Source organism: Gracilinanus agilis, chromosome 3 (genome assembly GCF_016433145.1).
Source record: "Gracilinanus agilis isolate LMUSP501 chromosome 3, AgileGrace, whole genome shotgun sequence".
NCBI lineage: Eukaryota > Metazoa > Chordata > Mammalia > Didelphimorphia > Didelphidae > Gracilinanus > Gracilinanus agilis.
The window spans coordinates 120,297,314-120,321,129 of NC_058132.1; the positions used below are offsets into that span (position 1 = coordinate 120,297,314).

A 23,816-nucleotide genomic window follows, 5' to 3' on the forward strand; every position below is an offset into this window, starting at 1 on the left:
ACAACAAATTGGGGAAAAAATCTTTATAATGAAAAACTCTGACAGGGGTCTAATTACTCAAATATACAAGGAGTTAAATCAATTGTATAAAAAATCAAGCCATTCCCCCAATTGATAAATGGGCAAGAGACATGAATAGGCAATTTTCAGGTAAAGAAATCAAAAGTATCAATAAGCACATGAGAAAGTGTTCCAAATCTCTAATAATTAGAGAAATGCAAATCAAAACAACTCTGAGGTATCACCTCACACCTAGCAGATTGGCTAAAATGAAAGAAGGGGAGAGTAATGAATGTTGGAGGGGATGTGGCAAAAATGGGACATTGATGCATTGCTGGTGGAGTTGTGAACTGATCCAACCATTCTGCATGGCAATTTGGAATCATGCTCAAAGGGCTATACAAGAATGCCTGCCCTTTGACCCAGCCATACCATTGTTGGGTTTGTACCCCAAAGAGATCATAGATAAACAGACTTGTATGAAAATATTTATAGCTGTGCTTTTTGTGGTGGCAAAAAACTGGAAAAGGAGGGTATGCCCTTCAATTGGGGAACGGCTGAACAAACTGTGGTATATGCGGGTGATGGAATACTATTGTGCTAAAAGGAATAATAAACTGGAGGAATTCCATGTGAACTGGAAAGACCTCCAGGAACTGATGCAGAGTGAAAGGAGCAGAGCCAGAAGAACATTGTACACAGAGACTGATATACTATGGTAAAACCGAATGTAATGGACTTCTGTACCAGCAGAAAGCAATGACACAGGACAGCTCTGAGGGATTTATGGTAAAGATGCTACCTACATTCAGAGGAAGGACTGCAGGAGAGGAAACATATAAGAAAAACAACTGTTTGAATGCATGGGTCAGGGTGGACATGATTGAGGATGTGGACTTGAAACTACCACAACAATGCAACTATCAACAATTTGGAAATAGGTCTTGAACAAGGACACATGTTAAAACCAGTGGAAATGTGCTTCGGCCATGGGTGGGGGGAGAGCGGGGGGTGAAGGGGAAAGTAGGAGCATGAATCATGTAACTATGTTAAAAATGAATATTAATAAATGTTTAAATTAAAAAAAAACTTAGAAATTCTCAAGAATGGAATTAAGAACACAAAGAGAATTCTATGAGGAAGAAAAGAGGGAGGAGAGCTATTTGAAGATATTGGTGTAGATGGACAGGGAATCCATCAGATGACTTTGATATTAAAAAGATATATACAGAAGATGGAAGCAAAGGGAAGTAACAGGATGAATGTAAAAGTGTGGCAGGATACTTTAAGAATAATGTCAGAGGGGCAGCTAGGTGGCTTAGTGGATAGAAAGCCAGGTCTGGAGACAGGAGGTACTGGGTTTAAATATGGCCTCAGATACTTTCTGGCTGTGTGACTCTGGGCAAGTCACTTCCCTCCAATTGTCTAGCCTTTACCACTTTTCTCTCTTGGAATGGATCTACATTGTCAATTCTAAGACAGAAGGTAAGGTTTTTTTTGTTTGTTTTATTTTGTTTTTTAAAAAAGAAGGTCAGGCCTCTGCTCAAGCTCAGAACGAGATAAAGCTGGTGAGGAAATTAAAGTACAACAAAAGCTAAATGGCTTTTTAAAGCTGGATTAAGGAAGAGACTCAAAAAAGAGTTCAGAATACTGTATGTGGATGGGACCATTATGAGTGATGATAGGGAAGAAACAAAACTGCCTGAAAAAATTCTGAGTTTTTTCACTGCAATTTCAAAATGAGTTAACAATGTGAAAAGGCAGTTCAAAAAGTTAATGTGGTTTGGGGCTAGTCTGAGCAAATTACATCTTCCAGGAATCACAAGGTGATAAATGGACCTGCTGTTCTCTGTCCTTATCACCCCACACACAGAAAATATGGTGGCCAGGCTTGCACATCACATCTAAATTAAGAGCGACACAAAAAAAGTGCAGGGCATCCAGATCACAACCACAATGGCTCATTCCATGTAAGGACTGGTTGAAGGAATCAGGAATATTTAGCCTAGAGAAGGGAAGAATCATGGTGTCCGAAAGATTTCAACTCAACATCCAAAACGGACCTCACGACCTTTCTCCCCAAACCCACACTTCTGACATTTCCTATTTCTGTTAAGGACACTACCATTATTCTGTTAACCCAGGTTGTTCAAGTCTACAAAATCATCAACAATTCTCTCTCCTTCACCTCCCATATTCAATTGGCTGCTAGTGTTTTGGAGGCAATGTTTATTAGCTTGTGTGTATTTTGTATATACAAAAATGTACTCATTTTTCTCAGTACAATGCAAAGTCTTTGAGGACAGAGCATTTTTCATTTTTATCTTTATATTTCTCAGTATGCTGCCTGGTAGATAGTATAAAGTAGATGCTTGATAAATGCTTATTGATGAGAGTAACTTAGGTGATTAGCTATCTTCAAGGATTTGCAGGGCTATTATTGGAGAAGAGACTCTCCTACATGTAAATTCTAACCTGTGTTCTATTTAACCACAGAGGGAAGAAGTGGAAGCAAAAATGGGGCAGAAGTTGCCATGAAACAATTTAGACTGGCTTTAATGAAAAAAATGTCAAAAAGAACTATCCAAAAGTGGGAAGTTTCCTCAGGAGATGGTGGATCTTCCTTGGAGATCTTCAATCAAAAACTTCCTTGGAGATCTTCAATCAAAAACTAACTAGCATTTAAAAAAAAACACCCTTACCTTCTGTCTTAATTGGTTCTAAGGCAGAAGAGCAATAAGGGCTAAGCCAATGATGGGCAAACTACAGCCTGCAGGCCAGATGTGGCCCCCTGAAATGCTCTATCTGGCCACACAACATTATTCCTAATCTGAGGAATACATGAGTAGGATACAATACAATGAAACTTCGAAAGAGTTGCATTAGAAACAGACTGACAGATGAGCATTTCCTTTCCTTTGGCCCCCTCTTTAAAAAGTTTGCCCATCACTGGGCTAGGCAATGGGGGTTAAGTGACTTGCCCAGGGTCACACAGCTAGGAAGTGTTTGTGTCCACCAGGCCTGGCTGGTTAACAATTTGTAGTGTGCTATAGAAGGATTCTTTTTCAGAGATAGGTTGGACTAAATGGCTATAGAGATCCATACCAATTCTGAAATGCTATGATTTTGTGAATGTTTATGGGACACATAAATACAAAAGCAAGGAGATGGGAGATTGAATGTCTAGATCAGGAAACAGCAAATAGACTATTCTTGATGGAATATAGCACACATGAAGGGAGTACTGTGAATTCTGTTAAGGAAGTTAGGCAGAAGCCAGACTGTGAAGGTTTTTAAGTGCCCAACTAAGTAGTTTGTCTTTTATCCTAAAGGCAACACAGAGCTCCTGAGGGACCTCTAAAGTTTCTCTTCTGACTTGGAGAATCATGGAATTTGAGACTTGTAAGAGACCTCAGCAGTCGTCTAGTCCAACTCATACATGAAAGGAATCCCTACTGTAACATCCCCTTAAGAGGTCATCTGGTCTGTAACTAAAGTCTACCAATGGGAACCAACATCTCCTGAGTCAATCAGTCCATTCCATTTTTGTACAATTCTAACTGTTGGGAGGTTTTTCCTGATATCAAGAGTAAATTGAATTTATTGCAACTTCCACTTGTTGTTCCTGATTCTGCCCTCCAGAACCAAATAGAATCAAACTATCACCCTCCATGTTTCAGTCCTTCAAATACTTGGGCACCAACTATCAGATTCTTTCCCATTGCCTTCTACTTCAAAACTTCTCTTTCTCAAGCTAAACATACACAGATCTTTTAACTCCCTCTTCTCTATCCAGTCTTGTGGTAGCATTATTCAGTCATTTATGTTCAGCTCTTTGTGACACTGTTTGGGGTTTTCTTGTGTAAGATTTAAATTTAGGTTTGATTCAATATGAGAGTTATAAATGTGACATTGTTGTGGTCGCCATTTATAAAAATAATTAACTTAAGTCAAAAAATCTGTTAGTAGCTTTTAATTTAATGTAATATAAATAAATCAAAAGAGATAAATGTAAGAGGGAAGTAGCAAAATTTCCTAGCTAAATATCCTAGCTAAATGCCCAATAATTGCCGATCCGAAGAAATTCAGCTCAACTCCAACAAAAGCTCCCTCAGGTTCCAGACTCCAGGAGGAAGTCCGATAACCTCTTCAATATGGGTCTCAGCAGTGTACACCTCTTCCTTCAGTTCCATTCATCCACCCAGAAAGCCTCCAGTGCAGAATCATGCAGAATCCTCCTTACCCAGGATAGTCTCCTCATAGAAGAGCCAAGGAATCAATGAATGACTCTTCTCTGTCTGGCCTTTTAGAGTCTTTTTTCCACATCACTTCCTGTCTCTCTTCCACTTCAAGGAAACCAATCACAGCTGCCAAATTGCCTAGCACTGTCCTGGGAAAGTGTATGTGGGACCCACTTCCTGTTCTCTGAGGGTGTAAACTCTTATCAAAAGGATTCACAAGTCCTGACTGATTGAGTTAAAAGGGTGGAGCACTTCAAAGTCCTAGATTAAGTTAAGATAAAGAAATTCCCTTTCACACTTGGCCAAGATAATGGAATGATTTGTCATTTGCTTCTCCAGTGGATTAAGGCAAACAGAGGGTTAAGGACTTGTCCAGGCACATTTAGTAAATATCTGAGGCCAGATTTGATCTCAGGTCTTCCTGACTCCAGGCCAGGTGCTCTATCTAAGGTACTATCTAGCTTCAGAGAGAAGGTCAATCTTGTGGTACCCTCCTCTGATTTCCAGTCATTCAAATATCAATGACACTGACTTAGCAATTATGTCTGCCAGCTCTTTCAAGAATAATTCTTCCAGGACCAGTGACTTTAATTCATCAGTGTCCTTTAGAATCACCTTATCTTGAGTATTAACTCCCAGTTAGTCAAAGGTTATTTTCTGGGGCAAAGAAAACAGAATCAAATGAAAAATGAGCAGTTCTCTCTTCTCCCTTTTGCCAGTGATCACTATCACATCTACTCTAAGCAAAGGATCCATTCTTTCTTTGAGCCTCCTTTTTTCTCCTCCCAATATAACTTTTAAGTCCCTTCTTTTTGTTTTTAACCTCTGTAGCTGGTCTCATCTCACTCTGAGTTTAGCATTACTAATGTTATTAAAATAGGACTGCCATGTGTTATATTAATCCCATTACCTGGTCTTGCTTTCATCTTCTGTACATAACTTATTTTAAAAATCTAAGTCAGTTGGTGAATTCTCAATGCATTGACATCAGTTTCTTCATATATTTTCCACTTTCCCTATTTATTTGAATTTTGAATCCTAGGTGTTTTCATAATTTCATTATTGGGTATATACCATTCCTCTTGGACTGATTTTCTCTTTGGGCTTTTTAGCCCATGGGATCTTCTCTTTTTTTTTTCTGAATCATCTGAAATCTGCTATCTAAATTTCTATGTATATATCACATTATGTTTACATTTCTTCTTCTTCTCATTCACAAATTCTAGAAGAGAGTGATCATTTACTCCTAATATTCCCTTAATTTCCATCCCAATCTCAGTTTCTTGTCAGTGAGAATGGGATCTAAAAAATTTCACACTGCTGATTCCTTCATCTTTTTAAACATTAAATTATCACTGAGAAAAGTCAAAAAGGTACCAGCTGCTCTATTTTTGGCAGCAAGAGCTCCAACAGGTATCTGGATAATTGGAGTCCTTCATCACTTTCATGAAGCTACCACCACTTTTGTTATGTAGAAACATCTGTTTCCCAAACTCCTAATCTCTTTCCTCCTCCTCCTGTCTGGGCAGTAAGTAGTTCTAATGGCAAAATCATTTATTTCTCCCTCCATTGACATTAATCTAAATATTCTTCTCCATGTTTCTCCTTTCTAATTCATGAATTTCATCACATGACAATATCTTTTTAATTTTAATTAATATGCTATGCTACTAGCGACTCTTTTAATTGTCCTATTTCTTCTTTAAAATGTATGCTTATATAGGGCCTTGGTCTGGTCATGGGTTCCATTCCTCAACCAAGTCTTTGTATGTGGTAAAATATATCTCCTTTTCATTAGGACTTCTAGAATCTCTTTTTTGTTAGTCAGAGGTTGGATAGTGTATCTAGAGATGTTAGAGACCATGGAATTTACTACTGGCTCCTTTCTTGGATTTTGTTTCCTGTGAACTTCTGGCTATCTCAACTGCTAACATTCTTCTCTCTTTGTAACTATCCTCTATGGAAAGGGTTCTTTATCTTTTGTGAGGGTTATGGACTACTTTGGCAGTTTAGTGTAGTCTATGGATCCCTCTTCAGAAAAAAATGGTTTTTAAAGTATGGAATAAAACACACAGGATTACAGAGGAAATCAATTATATTAAAATACAGTTTTCAAAATATTTTTAAAAAACAAGTTCAAAGATTCCAGGTTAAGAATCCCTGCTCTAACTGTGAATGACCTAGTTATTCTCAGTAATACAGTAGTTCAAGACAATCCCAGAGACTCATGATGAAAAATGCTATTTGCCTTCAGAGAAAGGACTGATAGAATCTGAATGCAGACCAAAACATAGTATATTTCACTTCTTTTTTCCTTTTGTTTTAGAAATGACTAATATAAAAAAATGTTTTACATGACTGTACACATAAACTATATCAGACTGTTCATATCAGGAATGGGGAAGAAGGAGTAAAGGAGATAAAATTTGGAATTAAAATTTTTTGAATGAATATTTAAAAAATTTTTGTTACATGTAATTGTGGGGGAAATAAAATAATATTATAAAAAAAGAATACTTGTTCTATGGTATCTAGCTTGAGAGCTATACATGAGCAGTCTTCTTTTTACAGTTGAATGGAGGCAACCAGAAGTTATTGCCCAGGGTCACACAGCTAGTAATTATCTGAGGCTGGATTTGAAGTCAGGTCTTCTTGACTCCAGACTCGGCACTCTACCCATTAAACCTCCTAGCTACCTTGAGTGTCCAACACAAACATAAAGTCCAGAGTCAACAAGGAGTTTGGAATGTACAATGAAAAAAGGACCTAAACATACAGAGTACTATGGTGATAGGAAAGCTCAACATACAAATACAGAAGAAAAGAATGGCTTAAAACATCTATAAGCAGTTTCCCCAAGACATCACAGCCAGTAAGGGTCAGAGTTAAGACTTGAACTTTGGTCTTCCCAGCTACAAAGTTAGGTTTCTATTCCTATGGCACACTGCCTTTTATTGCACAGGGTAGATAATGTTTCTTGAATGAATATATAGATGCATGTTTGGGGGTAGAAAGTTAATTTTTTCTGGATTTTAAATAATTTATTTTGGTACTACACTGAGTTCTTATTTTCTATAGAGAGGTATTTGATATAAAACTGGTATATCTTGAACTCCTTTCTAAGATGATTTAGTAATTAAGATTCCAATGAATATATGTGGGAGTTGATTAGGAAACATTACAGGTATTGGGTCTTTCTTTGAAGGATCCATGCAACTCTGTGGTCCATAAAAATGAGTAAAAAGATCAGTCCAGGTACTCATGGTTTCTCTTAGATATTGAGAAGAAACACCAGCACAAAGCAGAGCAGACCTATATTCAAGAGGGGGAAGAAGGGAAAGACTATACCCAGCTACAGATTCTTCCCTATAGAACAGATTTCCCAGGCAACATGAGCTCTTGGAATGGTCTCTTGGGTAATCCAAACAGGGAACATTTCCAAATGTGACAATTTAGGGATCAGATATTCTAGAATCTTGAGAAAGAATACTCCTTGGTGAAAAAAAAATTAGAATTCCTACTTAAAGATAAAAACTACAAGTTCAGTGGGATGGGGAAATTCATATTTCACAGTCTCCAAAACAGGTTTATCTTGTAGGAGAAGTCTAACTCACAAAGTAGTACTATTGGAGTAAGGGTGTCACTTGAATGCTAAAAGATTTTCCCAATAATTAACCCAAGCTTAGCTCCCTTCCAGCTATTCCATGGAAGATCTAAAGTTCTCTGTATCTGTTTATAGGCTTCTATGAATCCTTTGTATCTCGTGCACTTTCCTCAGCATAAAATCAAGGTTGTCTTGATCCCAGTATATTTTTCAGTACCTTAAGTGCTCAGGACTCCTTCACGCACATTTGAGAAAAGCTAGACATAAGTATATTAAGAAATTTTCCTGAAACAACTTTAGGTCTGAACAATGCACCAAGGCATGAAATTAGCATTCAGAAACCAAAACCAATCCCTATGAGTGCAAAACTGTGGGGGAGAATTGAACATAGGTCTCTATAGCCAATCTTAAAATTTTAAAATCTAAAAATAATCAAACTCAAATATACATCTAAAGACAATGCTGGTATACAATATTTGAAATTTAAATCAGAGCAAGAAAAGATCTCAAAGGCCACTGAGTTGGACATTTTCATTTAAAAAACCAGGAAACAGAGTAGGGAGGTAAAAGATTTGTTCAGAATCCTATAGAAAGGCTGGTGCAGAAGCTGGAGAGTAGGGATCTTCCAACCACACAACTGGGTAGTATTCTAATAGACAGTCAACATCTAAGATTTACAGACTATCCTTTTAATTAGTATTATTCTTAGAAAAAATACATTTTTACAATACTCTAATTATATTTGCTCATACCTTGTCTGTCTTTTTTTCTTGCTTTTCCAATATAGCCAGGTTGTCCTTCAGAGTTTTAACAATTTCAGCAGGATTTTTGTGTGACTTACTAAACAGAGGCATTTTTTTCACTCACAGTTCTTCTTATAATATCTATGGGATGCTTTAAAGAAAAAAGGAAAAAGGGAAATTTAATAAATATTTTCTTAACACATATACTATGCAAAAATATCTTGTTAGTTTTAAGCACATTGATTTGGTAGTAAATGAAACATTTTCTAATTAAAATGATAATTTTAAGTTCTATACAAAAAAAAACCCTAGACATTTTTTAAGGGAAGCATTTTCAATAATTCTTATACTTAGTTTCTATGTATACCTTACAGTTCCCTGAAATATCAAACAAAAGGCTTTCTTTTATAGTACTATAAAACTTAAAATTTCTTCAAAATAATATTATCCCCATTTTATAGTTGAATTAATTAAAGATACAGTTGAGGGGTTAAGTGATTTGCCCAAGGTCATATAGTTGGTACTAGAAGTCAAAATGATATCTTAACTTTTAGCCATAAAAGGTAAAAGAGCTGAAAGGGACCTCAGAGGCTATCTAATTCAACACCTTTAAGAGAGAGAAAAAACCAAGGTCCAAAGAGGTGAAGGGGCTTGCTCAAAATCATACAGAGAATAAGTAGCAGAACCCAAGTCCTCTGACACTAAATTCAGTGCTCTTTCTCACTGGAGTAAATATCATGTTAGAAAGACTATAAATGGGTTAAACAATGATAAAGCCAGCATAGTTAAAACTATTTTATGTATCTTAAATGTTTAAATTGTATAATATTTTTTAAAAAACTAGACCAAATATATGTTGAAAAGATCAAAAGTTTGTTACCTTTGTTTAATCCCCTCCCCCATTCCACCTAAGATACGAGTCAAATAAATGTTACATAAATACAAGGTGTAGATAGAATTAGTATTTAGATGTCTTTTTTTGTTCAAGTACACTCTTTTAACCCTTTATTTAAAGTTTACTGATTTTTTTAAATTTCAGTCATTTCAAGATGTTTCTTACTTTTTTCTTTTCTGCTCCATTAATCTCTCTTAACAAAGAAAACGAGTTAAAAGTTGACACCAACCAACAACAGTGACCATATCTGACAGTGACTGCAATTGTCAGTTCCATTCCATGCCCATAATACTCCACCTCTCTATAAAAAGAAGGAAGTGGGGTGCATTTCATTATGTGTCATGATTACTCAGAGTTTGGCTTCCATTTACTGGAATCTTTTGTTTTCTAAATTTTTTCTTTCCTTTTTTTCTATTTACAAGTATTTGTTTACTTTGTCTCCTAAACCCCAGTTGGGGGGGAAAACACCACACCCTTGTAACAAATATGTAGAGATCAAGCAAAAAAAAAAAAAGCCTGAAATGGTCATGTCCAAAAATATGTTTAATTTTCTATCATCTTGAGTCAATTGTCTCTTTATCAAAAGATGGAACACTTCACTTTTAACAAAATTCTGGCGAACCCTTGCAATAAAATCTTTTTAAAATGACTTTGGGGGAAAAAATCCAGACTTACTCATAGTACCAAATAACATGAGTCTATTTTAAACAAATAATGTTTTTTAGGATGAATTTTATTCTAGATCTTATTAGATATTACAAACAACTCAGGATCATGTCATCCTTAGACATAGATTCTCATCTGGGCTATGGCCCTAACTAGCTGTATGACTACTTGATCATTGGTTTCTTTATGTACAAAATGAAAGAGTCTTATAAGACTACATGATTTCTAAAGTCCCCTGTAGTTCTAATGATCTGTGATTATAATTTTTACTATTGGTACCTTTTATAATTGTGCAGTATCAAAGGTGGTGTCTTACCTTAAGATATAGAGCTAGAAAGATAAGGCAGTGGCCCCATGTCCTCTAGGGCAGTGGTATCAAACTCAAATAGTAACAGGGGTCATTAAATCAGAGGTAAGGATACCTATGGGTTGCACAATGACTTAGAAAACATCATATTGATATTAACTATGTTTTATTGTATTTGTTTATTTTGTCAGATATTTCCCAATTACATCTAAATCTGATTTGGTCACACTGAGAAGCAGTGTGATGAACCAAACATGGCCCATACGTTTTATACCTGTACACTGTGGAACTCAGTTCGGTCATCTCAGATGTTATTCAAAATGCTATTGGAATAAGGTTTGGGGGAGAATATTATCATCAGAATATCCAAATTTCCAACAACATTTCTGGTTGGTAGAATACCTATAAATAATACCATAAAACCAATATGGATTAGAAAATTGACAAGGATTGTGGAAGTAAAATAATCAAAAAGTACTACCAGAAAATTCATTTTCTTCCTCCCTCCTCCAGGTTCTGTCAAAGAAGGTATTAGGAAAATTGAAGTTGGGCCAATCATAGCGGGCCAGACACACACCTATGAGGTAGTCTCCTTAAGGCTCATAGGTTGCTTGAGTTTGGGAGTTTTTAGCTCTAGGTTAAAGCAGATCAAATATGATGGGCTCTGGGGAATAAAGGGTCACTATGCTGATCCCTGTTCAGTGACAATTTTAAAAAGTCTTAAATGTAATTACTATTTTGCTAAATTGTATGCAGATATATGTAAATACAAAACTGGAATAGAAGATCTATGAACTGGATATGGTCAAAAAAAAAGATGGAAAGATTTAATACTGACATCTTGGGAGTTGGTGAATTTAATTCAGGTGATCACTACATATACTATACCATGGGCAAGAATTCCTTAGAAGAAATTGAATAGTTCTCATGGTTAATAAAAGGCTGAGAAAAGTAGTACTGGGATATAATCTTGACAAAATAATATCTGTTTAAGGCAAACTGTTCAACATCACAGTAATACAAGTCTATGCTCTAACTCCTGATGTCAGAGAGGTTGTGTTGTTGATGTGTTCTATGAAGACCTACAATATCTTCTAGAAATAATATTTTTAACATGTCACATTTTTCATAAGCAATTGGTATGATAAAGTAAGAAATCAAAAGATAATTAGAACAGCAGGGAAGTTTGGTTTGGGAGTACAAAAAGAAGCAGAGGAGTGGCTAATAGAGTTCTGTCAAGATAACATACTGATCAGAGCAAACATTGACATTACCAGACAGTCAATATCAATCTCTTTAATAAAATAAGATCTATCAAAGGAATATTTCACGTAAAAATGGGCATGTGGAGGTTACAGAATTCCAGCTATTTAAAATGGTAAAAGATGATGTCAAAGTGCTGTACTCAAAATGCCAGCAAATTTGGAAAACTCAACAGTGGCCATTGGTTTGGAAGTGTGATAATTAGATTAAGTCTACACTGCCCATCTTTAGATTTAATCACCAAAGGTGAGAGCACCTCCAAATTCTGGGAAGTCCATAACCCACATGTGCTAGAGTGGGTGACAAATCAAAATCAACTGACCTCCGCCTAGGCGTCCTAATAAGAAGCATCTATTGTGACTGGACAGGCAAAGTAGGAGGCAGGCACAGGAAGTGACGCATGAGTGACTCCTTTAAAAAGAGGGAATTGCGTGAGTGAGAGGTGCTTCTGGTGAAGAGGGCGGCTGGTGAAGGAGGTCTTCTAGCTTTTCTGGTCCATGGAGGTGGTAAGTTTAAAGACTGACTGAATCTTTCTGAACTTCTCTTAAGGAACTTCTTTAATAGACTCTGTAAAGCTTCATTCACCTCCAGGCCTCTGGCCCTCTGACTCTTGGCTGAGGGTTAATTAGATCTACCTGGATTAATTAGAGGATTGAAGTAAATTACCTACTGGATTAGATTCTTATTTCTTTATTTCCTCTCTCTCTTCTTAATTGTAAATAAGCTTCCATAAAAGTCAATTTTGACTTGAGATTATTCTTAATTGAGGATTAATAATAGTTCAATCCTCTGGTGACCAGCTTTTAATATATAACCCCCCCCCAAAAAAAACCCTTTTCTCCCTCCCCCTTACTTTTTGGTGACCACGAAGGGACACATGGGTTAAGGACTTCCCAGAATTTGGAGGTACTCTCACCTTTGGTGATTAAATCTAAAGATGGGCAGTGTAGACTTAATCTAATTATCACAGAAGAGATTGTTTATGTCCCTATCCTAAAGAAGAGCAATGTCAAAGAATGTTCAAATTACCAAACAATTATTAATTTCACACACCAACAAGGTTTATGTTTAAGATTCCACAAGCTAGGGTTCAACAACATGTGAATAGAGAATTTCCAAAAGAGCAGGCTAGATTTTTGAAGAGGCAGAAGAACTAGAAACCAAATTGCCAGCATTCACTGGATTATGAAGAAAGTCAGGGAGTTCCAGAGAAGACATCTATTTCTGCTTCATTTACCACACTAAAACCTTTGAATGTGTGGATTACAACAAAATGTGGCAAGTCCTCAAAGAGATGGGAGTACCAGATCATCTTATTTTTCTCCTGAGGAGCCTTTGTGTGGGCCAAAAAGCAATAGTTAGAACTGAAGATGGAACAAGTGACTGGTTAAAGATTGTTATCATATTTATTTAACTTAAATGCAGAGCACATCAATAAAGGCTGTACAGATAAAAACCTGAATTAAGATTGCTAGGAAAAATATCAACCATCTAGGATATGCAGATGATACCACTCTGATAGCAGAAAATGAAGACAATTAAGAAGCCTCTTGATGAGGATAAAAGAGGAGAGCGCAAACTGCCTTGAAGCTTGACATCAAAAAAACCAAGATCCTTGTAACTGGTTCCATTGCTTCCTGACAAATAGGAGGAGAAAAATGGAAGCAGTATTAGATTTTATATTCCTGGCCTCAAAGATCACTGCAGTATCTCTAATAAAGGTTTTATTTTTCAATATATATAGAGAGAACTGAGTCAAATTTATAAGAATACAAGCCATTGCCCAGTTGATAAATACTCAAAGGATAGGAATAGGCAGTTTTCAGATTATTTAAGCCCTACTTTGTGCCAAGAACTTAGTATTGGGTACTTATTTTTAAACTTCCTACTTTCAATATTAATACCATCTAGCATGAATTCAGATAGTAGGAAGATGAGTTAAACTCTATAGTAATTTTTAGTAGACTAATAGCAAGGCCTCCAAGGGTAGTCCAAAGGAATCTCAGGTACTTTAACCAAACACTATAAGAATAGTAGGAATTAAGTTGTAATGGGCAGCTCTGAAGTGACTAGAGCTGCTCCTTCACTTCTGCCAACAGCCCAGCAAATGGGATATATTGAAAGCACACATGCAAAAACAGGGATGAACCAGAGGGTCAGAGCAGTCAGTGACCAGATATAAGGAGAACAGAATAGGTTGAGGAAACTGACCTAGCTACAGAAAGAGACTGAATGTAGAAAATAAGTTGGGAGCTAAGAAGACTCCAAAAGAAATTAGGAATGCCCACCAGAGCAGCATTGCAAGAAGCTGACAATAGGAGAAGTAAGCAAGTACAAGTACTGCTGTTTCTTTACTAAGGCCTCAAGTCTATTCCCTAAGAACAAAACTATAAATGGCAAAGATAGTGCTGGACTTTAGGAGGAGAGAAGCTCACCAGAAAGGGCCTATATTTTTATTTCCTTTTCTGTACACTTTTAGCCTCTAATTAACCTGTTCTTTGTCTAATATTTTGTTAGCTACAGAGCAAAAGGGCCCTTAAGAGAGACATGAACCCAATTACAGAGGTCCCAGGGATTTAGCCTGGAGAATCAAAGCCAACATTTGTCATTTATTATCCCCATGACCTCAGGCCAAGTTACTTAACCAGTCTGAGCCTCAATTTACTCATCTATGAAAAGAGGATACTATATTAAATGATTTCTTAAGTGTCTTCCAACTCTATATCTATGATCCAATAAATTTTAAGAGACTAATCCCAAAACTAATCCAGACTGTACTGTAAGTGCTCATTGAGTCTGGGCAATAAGTTACCAACCCTAACTTCTAGCTCTTGTGCAAAAACTGATTTTCCTGAAATACTTAAATGTACGTTCTAAAAGATGAAATTACATAGCATCTAATTTTCAAGTATCTTCAAAACATTATTCAGACTAACAAACCAATTCAGCCAGATTTAATCAAATGATACTATTTCATAAAATCCAATACTTGGCATAGAGTCTGATGCAAATGCCAGAAAGTGTTTGATTCTTGTCCCATGTAGCTCATGTAGCAAACATATACTGGCAACATTCCCTTTCCTAACATAGAGGGAAATGTTTCACATTCTCAAACTTTAAAAGAATAAAACTGAAGATGGCCCAGATTTCATTAAAATTTTAATCATCTGAGCATGCTCAGTAATACATGAGTAGTAGAGGAGATTATGCTTTGAGAGAAAAGAAAAAAGAGAATAAAGATCATTTTTTTGGTATGGATATTCCAACTATTGTTCCACTTTAAAATTTTAAAGGGCAAAATGAGAGAACTAAAACTTTAAAATATCTTCCAGCTATAATAATTTAAAAGCATATGAGTAAAATCTAATGTTTCTGCCTGAATGCCATTCAATAATAAGAATTGCAAGGTTTAGTGTATAAACGCTGCATATAATCTCTACAAGAAGTAGAAGCTCATTTCAAAGTTCTATCCACAAATCTAGGATTATGAGGCAGTCATTTTCCTTAATATGAAAAAGAAATTTCAACACTTTCTAAGTCTGGCAATTCTAAATATCCTAAATTCAAGGGTAAAAGAAGGTTCTTCAGAACAAATATCCCCATTTGTCATGTTTTTGATCTGGAAAGTGTTCATTTAAATAAAATTACATTATAGTAAAACTATGACTAAGAAGTTTCTATCCTGGCAAGAGAGCCCATTTCAAAAGAATACTTCACCTTCACAAATAGCATAGGACTAGGTGATTCTTTCCAAAAATTATTTCTTGGGAGCCCAGAATTCTAAAACTAAGTCCATTGCATGGGTTCTATAAGGATGACGTTAGAAAATGAGTATTTTTTTTATTAGTTTAGAGATAAGAAGTAGAGAAGCTGGCTTGAGAAAGAATTGGAGTTTCAAACAGAGCTGAGAGAGTATTAATTTCAAATGCTGACAGTTGTAACAGTTTTTTCCTGTGACAGTTACTCTCTCTGGGTGTGGAAGTTTGACAGTTGGTCTCTGGAAGTTGGCAGAGTCACACACAGGGACTTTCTCTCTCAAGGCTGGAGAAGGTAACATATTTGCCTCTCTCTCTCTGTCTGAGTGAAAGACCTGAAGGAGTTTAGTATTTTCTTTTCCAACTTGGAAAACACTATTGATTATCTATTACTGTTTATAGATTGATTAAACTCTGAGAAGACCAAAGAAACCCTAGTCTTTGGTTTGGACTCTGAGTCTGTTAAGGCTCAGAGTCCTAACTTGATTCTTGTTGAGACTCAACCAGCTAATCTTGGTTATTTTTATAACTTAAAGGCGAAGTTAAGAATTCTAAGGATAATAGTGGTAGTTTATTTAGAATAGTATAAATTTGGGTTAGTCAAATCATGGAGGATTAGTGTAGCCTGTGAAACAAAGGAGAAGTACTTCCTTGCAGAACCAGGGAGTTTTATTTGGGTGGAGTTAGAATCCCTTAGAATTAGAAATCCTTTTTATCTTTATATATTTTAAATAAATAGTTTATTTTTCTATAACAAGAGTCTCTTTAGTGTTCCTTGAGCCAAGTTCATCTATGAGCTTCACTTCACTTTATCACTGAAGATACTTTTTATTACATCTATCAAAAGTATCTAAAACAATATTGAACCTTTATCTCCATAGTTTTTGTTATTTATTTTTGTAGTTCACCCTATATTTATTTTTACAGTTCCCTGGTTGTAATTCAACACTACTTTGTAAAAAACATACTGAAAAAAATCATCCAGAATTACCACTGTTTTATAAGTATAAGATCATTCCTTCTTGTCCCTTTGCTTTCTCCTCACATCAAAATCAAAATCAAAATCATTGTGGTATCCTGAAATATTAAAAACAGAATAAAATCCAAAAAGTACAACTTAAAGATCCAGTGAAGTTCCTCCTGTAAGGAGTCTGTCCCAATGCCATTGTTGATAGCAGCTTGACAATATTGTGACAATATGCTTCCATTTAACTTTTTGGGTAAGTGTTTTGTAATACCCCCATCCAATTTAGTGCATCTTGTCCTGCAAGGAGCTACAGCCCTAGCAAATCAGTGTCTCCTCTCCTCCTAATTTCCCATTTTTCTTCTATACACATTTTTAATATAATTAGAAGGCACAGCTAGCTACTAAAGGATATGATTGAAAACAAATAAATGGAAAAATAAATAGATCAGAAACTACAAAAAGGTACTTACTATTAATTATCATTTTCACAGCAAAATAACTAACATGTTTATTTTTTTAAAAAAATTTTATTTTAACTGGGTTTAAATAGACATTTTATCGGGGGGAAAAAACCCACTATGGGAAAATGGGAAACAAGTAGAATTTTAAAAGCAACTTTTTCTGTATCACTCTTACAAATTTTAAAGCCTAATTACTTTGGTCATTAGTATTAGAATAAAAATTTTCTTGTGGGAAGAGAAAATTCACATCCCTTGGGACATATTCTACCATTTTGGCATGACTCAAAAGCAGATCATATTGCCTAATACATTGTGACCACTCAGTAAATGTTAAAATAACAATAATAATGGTACTCTCTTGAGAGCCAGTGGTGGCCTTTTCTAAAGCTGCCAAACAATTTCTTTTAAAAAGGAAGAAAGGAAAAGAAGGAGGTAGGAGGATGGCTAGAAGATTCTTTAGGTTAAATGGACTTTTTAAAAGATACAAAAAAATTTCAGAAAAATCATTACCATTAGGTATCAGAAAGTAGTAAAACAAAACTATTAAATAATCTTCAATAAAAGCTTAAAATTTATGTAATAGGAAATTGCAAAGTTTCCTACCTGTTATACTTCGCTCTCCTAGATATGGTTTTTATAGAGTTCTAAAAATCTTCAGTGACTTCCTTCGAAAAATTAACTTGCTATTTAAATCTTTCTTTTATTTTGCCTCATACCTAACTTAAATCACTAGGGCTAGTTTTATTTTAATTTATTTTATAGTCTCTGAAAACAGAGGAAACAATTGTCATATTACATAACAAGAATAGCAGTAAGTTTATTCCTTATCGTTCCTTTTTTTTAGATGCATAACTCTGGTTTATTTAACTTTTATTCTGTGTGTCATCTTTTCCAATCCTTTACTTATTTTTTTAATCTTCTCTGAACCATGAACAGATTCTCTGTTTCATTTTTAAGTTGCCCCAAACTGGGCACATTACTCCAAGGCAATGTTTCTCAAAATTTTTATAGAGCCCTTTATTGAAAAGCAAAACCAAAAACAAACTCTTCAATTGAACTTTTAAAAAAATATTATAATTTTTTAAAAAATGTTGCAAATAAAACAAATAGTAAAACAGTTTGCCATTATAACTTGGAGGAACTCCTTGGACTACTTTATAATACCCCCAGGGTAACATAATTTGAGCAACATTGTTATAAGGATCAGTGATGAGCACTATGAGATTACCTTGAAAGTTATACTCCTACTTTAAAAAATATTTATACTCCTACTTATAAATTCCACATATATTTTTTATTGTAGTGCGTACCAATGAGTCAGATTTATCTTGAGATCTGTGATAGCTATCTTTATGCCTTTGAAGAATGCCATATGGAAGAAACATTAGATTTGACATTGGTATACAGCTGGAGGAAAGCGCAGATGTTTTATAGTTCAAACTTCTTCTTTTATAGATGAGAAAACTGAGGCCAGAGAAGTATACCTATTTTTCCAATGCTATATAGGTAGTAAGAGACTGAGCTGGTTTGAATTCAGCTAAATCTAGCATCCTTTCCATTCTATCAAGCTTTGCTAGATCTGTGATACTGAAAATTTGGGGTCCTTGAACTTAATATTGAGGTCTCTGGTATAAACTTCCTGTGGATGTTTAGGGGACTTGAAAACTACATCTCCCATGATTCCTCTTGTGTAATATAGGTGGGCAGGAAGTATGATTACATAGACAGAGGTATAAAGTCTCAGAACTTGATTGGGACACGCCTCTCTTTCCTAGGAAGCAGCCAAGGGGAAGATATGGCAGGCCATTTGAATTAGATCTTAGCAGGCAAGTGGTTTTCTTAATTATCAATACGTATTACAATAAAACCTTAATATTTTTAAATATTATATCAATTTTATTTGTAACAGATCCCAGTAAGGTAGAACTTGGGATGATGGAGAGTTGCTGAGAAACAGATTTAGGTTCTCTAGGTTTAACAATTAAAACCACCTAAAAATGGATTAGATACAGTAGGAGACCTTTGGATGTCTACAAAAAAAGTTGGATGATCACTCGCTAGATATGCTATAGAGGAGTTTCCAATTCAGGTATAGGTTAGACTAAATAGATAGTCTCTGAGGTCTCTTTCGACTCTGAAATTTGGTGACAATGACAGGCTCCTAAGTAATTTCTTTATTGTTTTCCACTAGCTTTTCATTTTTCATGCTACAGGTCTGCAGTTTGAATTTCTTACACATGTCATCTTTTATTTGATTCATTTTATTTATTTCTTCTTCAGTTTATTAAGATAATTTTACATTTCATTCCTAACTTACAAAAAATATTATACATTGGCCCAAATGTCTAGAAAATAATTTAGAATTATATAAGAAAAGTCACCAATTTTAATACCTCTATTACAACAGTTCTACTGCTTTTTTTAATATATTCAAAGAAGTCAAACAAGAAAGATCCTATGTATACCAAAATATTAATTGAGACACTTTTTGAAATAGTAAAAATACTGGATCCATATTGATTAAAACAAGGGTTTTCAAACCACATCCCTTGGTCAATTCTGACACTGCTCATTTTTATATGGCCCTTGAGCTAGGAATGGATTTTTTAAGGCACAGAAAAGACTCAGAAAAATATAATTACTACCAGGTATAAAAAAAAGTAAAAGAAAACCATTTAGATAATCCCCAATAAAATCTTAACATTTATGTAATGGGCAAATGCAAAGTTTTCTTACCTGTTAACACTTTACTATCTTTGATATTTTTTTTAGAAAATTTAGATATGGTTTAGAGAGTTTACAATTTGAAGTACAATAAATTTTATTTTAAAATGTAAAAACCATTCTTAGTTGAGGCTGTATAAAAACAGTACAGTCAAATCTGGCCCTCAAGCAGGGTTGGAATTTATCTGAAACTGGAATTGAAACTGGCTAAACAAATTGTGGTATATGACCTTAATGGAATATTATCCTGCCAAAAGAAACTGTGAATAGGAGATATTCAGAAAAAAAATGGGAAAATTTGTATGAATTTGTGAAGGGTAAAATAAAGAGAACCAGGAGAACATATACAATCACTAAAACAATGTGAATAAAGACCACACTAAAAAACATCTAACCTCAGTTTAGATGGTATGATGAATCTTGGTCTGGGAGAACAGATAATGGAGCCCAATTTCCTCCTCTCCATAGAAAAGTAGAGACTTAGTGTGCTTCATGTATTATCAGATAGGCTATATTAGTATTTTTTCCTTGCAGAGCAAGGCTATACTGGGGAGAAGCATTCTTGGTTAATGACTATAAAATTAAAAAAAGAAGGCATCAATAATTTCATTTTTAAAAATGTATGATATCTCCTTTAGCTCAATGTCATCTACAAATTAGATGAACATGTCTTCTATTCCAGCATATTTCCTGGACTATACTGGCTGATCTCCCCTACCCCTGAACTTTTGCAGTATTTACTGTACCACTTATTTAGTCCTTAATATTTTACTTTGTATTACTATTTACAGTTAGGTGACACAGTGGATAGAGCACTAGGCCTGGAGTCAGGACAACTCATTTTGAATTCAAATATGACCTCAGACCCTGACTATATGACCCTGGGCAAGTCACTTAACCCTGTTGGCCTCAGTTTCCTCATCTGTAAATTGAGCTGGAAAAGGAAATGGCAAACCACTCTAGTATCTTTATCATGAAAATCCTCAAAAAGGGCCACAAAGAGTCAGACATGACTAAAAATGGCAAAAAACAATTGCTATTTATCTTTTTATAATTATGTCCTATAGCTCCAACTACTTTAAAGATTTCTTAAATTCAGGAGTATCTGCACTGCCTTGCACATAATAGATAATGAATAAATCTTCATTTTAACTGTGATTATCATCCAGGTTGGGGATGGAATATGTTAAGCAGAACCAGATCTGACCCATTAATGCATTTGATATCCTCCAATCAGATCATACCTGTCCTCAGGTATGCATGTGTCCTAAAAGAGTGTTTCTTAATGTTTTCTTTCATTTCCTCATCCATTTCAGTTGGCAAAAGGCATAATATAAATACCTATTGCACTTGATGTCAGTGACCCTACCCTACCTCACCCTACCCTCCAAAAACCTTTCATGAGGATTAAAATAATGACAATCCTTTGATAAGGGTGAATGAAATCTGATTTATTCTCCAAATATATCTTTCAATCCTGATTCCATTCCTGATTTGTGTCATATGGTATAAAGAAAACAGAACTCTAAGACAGAAGATCTGAGTTGAAATTCTAGTTCTGCTACTTAATACTTGGGTAGTCCTGAAAAAGTGACTTCATCTCCATGAAGCTCAGTTTCCTCAACTGGAAAAATGATGGGGCTGACAATGATACTTTAGAGTCTCTTTGAGCTCTAAATTCTATGGTCTGATGAAATTCTGGCTAGGAATGTGATTTCTAGAAAAGTACCCAGAGAAAAATTCCTCTATAACAAAATAATGAGGCTATCTCAAATAATGTTTCATAAGCATTAAGTTCATTTCCATTAAACATAACATGTGAAATCCAGATTTTCAAGGAGTCAGATTTGGTCATTATTTTCTTATATATGACTCAAACTAGAACTCTTTTAAATAACAAACTCCTTGAATACATTTTTTTTAATTTTTTTTTAAACCCTTGTATTTCAGTGTATTGTCTCATAGGTGGAAGATTGGTAAGGGTGGGCAATGGGGGTCAAATGACTTGCCCAGGGTCACACAGCTGGGAAGTGGCTGAGGCCGGGTTTGAACCTAGGACCTCCTGTCTCTAGGCCTGACTCTCACTCCACTGAGCTACCCAGCTGCCCCCTCCTTGAATACATTTAAAATGTTTTGATTTATTAAAAAGTCAGCTGATGTACATGTGCAAAAACTCATCTGTTTGGTAAGATCAGCTACGCTCAAGATTTTAACTATAATTCTTGTCAAGAACAAAAGACTAGACAGTCTAATTTTACAAACATTAATATAACAAGAGAATGATAATCATAAAAATAGCTAACATTTATACAATACCTACTATGTCCCAGGCGCTGTAAGTGATTTACAAATATCATCTCATTTAATCCTCACATTAATTCTGAGAGGTAAGTGTTATTAATATGATACCCATTTTTACATTTGAGACAACTCAGACAAACAGAAGGTAGGGTGACTTGCCCAAGGTCACACAGTTACTGTGTGGGGTCACAGTTGAACTCAAATCTTCCTGACTCCAGACCCTGGGATGCCTAACTACCTAGATCTTGTTAAACAGACTACCTTTGTGATATTCTGCATAGTCTTCTCCACTGGTAAACACATTTTCAAAAAAACATGGATCTAACTCTGAGCTAACCAGATTAGTCTAAATCTGAGCAAAGAAACTGGACATCTGTCTTATACTTTCCTCGTAAGCTTGGACAGCTACTTTATTCAGCTATCTGTGTCAAAAGAATTTTTTGTGAATTGAAAAGAATGTCTAGTGAATTGATACATACTTTGTAAGTAGACTAAATCAAAGACTATAGAATGAGTGAGTCAAAGGAAATAAACTTAGATGTTTCTGTTTTCAATGTATAACTATATAATGAAAACAAAGCATTACCAGAATATAGATCTTTTAAATTTTTCAAGGATTTAAATATATTTTTTGTGGAGAAATCAAGTATAGATCATATCATATCCCTCTTTTAAGAAAAAAACTTCTTACTTTCTGTCTTAGTAACAATTCTAAGACAGAGAGCAAGGGCTAGGCTAACAGGGTTAAATGACTTGCCCAGGATCAAACAACTAGAAAGTGTCTGAGGTTATATTTGAACCCAGGTACTTCCTACTCCAGAACCTGGAACTATATCATATCTCTAAAAACATTCCCCCCCCAGACCTTTGATTTTATGAATAGATGAACTCTCAGTAAAGAACTTCTGAAAGACTTGACACCTTTGTGATCTTAGAGAGAATAGCCTGGGGACTGGGGTGTTAAATGATTTGCCTAGGATCACAGAGCTCTGTAAGTGTGACATTTGAACCCAGGTTTTTCTGACTTCTTAGGCATGTTCTCTCTCTATGACACTGACACCATGATGATCTTTCACATCATAACTATATATACAGTTAAAGTCTGATATGAAACAATGTTAAGGTTCCCAAGAAATACATTTTGTAAAGCATTTCCCCTCGTTTTTAAGGATTTTGCGTATTTAGATAAAAGAAATATACCCTATCTGATGTGCTAATAACCCTTAAGGAGAACACTAGCCTACAATCACTTAGTTATTTTGTTAAAATGGGAATATAGTTGTCAAAAAGAAATAATTAGTTTGCCTATTGTTATTCAAATATCTATATATTAAGGCTAACATCTAAATCTGGATTTAAATCCCATTATAAAAAGAACTAGCAACTTAATTAGGGTTCTATGTATGTTTCAACTTTCTGCTTTAAACAGTTTTTTCAAAGTCTGGCTGTGAACAGGAAAGAGAGATCTGTAGAAGGATAGCTTAAGGAAATGGTAAGATGAAGTGGGAGGTTTTTGAGAATGGGAAGAAATAGTCTTATTTCTAGACTCCAGGAAGGAGGCAGTAAAAAAAAAAAAAGGAAAAGATTGAAGAATAGAAAGAGGGGATGATTGTTGAACAATCTACCAGAGGGCATGGGAGGGGAAGAAATCAAATTTATTTCTAGAGGAGATGGCCTTCATGAGAAGGGCCAGCATCTCTTTGTCAGAGACTAGAATAAAGGATAGAATGGGGAATGATGTCACAGAGTTCTGAGTGGTAGGAAAGGGGAGAAGGGAATGCTCATGGTAAATGATATCTGTTTTTTTTAATAAAACACGAATTGTGGTCCTCTGCTCAGAAACGAGGAAAAGGAAATAAGTAGATGAGATACTCAGAGGGGAGGAAAAG

General features: G+C 35.2%; 1 protein-coding gene across 1 annotated transcript in view; it reads right to left on the minus strand.

Moving 5' to 3' along the window:
• Nucleotides 1-23,816, minus strand: part of CAB39L (calcium binding protein 39 like) — a 165,830-nt gene that overhangs the window by 138,332 nt on the left and 3,682 nt on the right. The window contains exon 2 of the mRNA XM_044668237.1: nucleotides 8,598-8,739. Within this exon, the coding sequence (XP_044524172.1) occupies nucleotides 8,598-8,699 (102 nt within the window). The 5' untranslated portion in view covers nucleotides 8,700-8,739. The remainder of the gene's footprint in view (nucleotides 1-8,597; nucleotides 8,740-23,816) is intronic.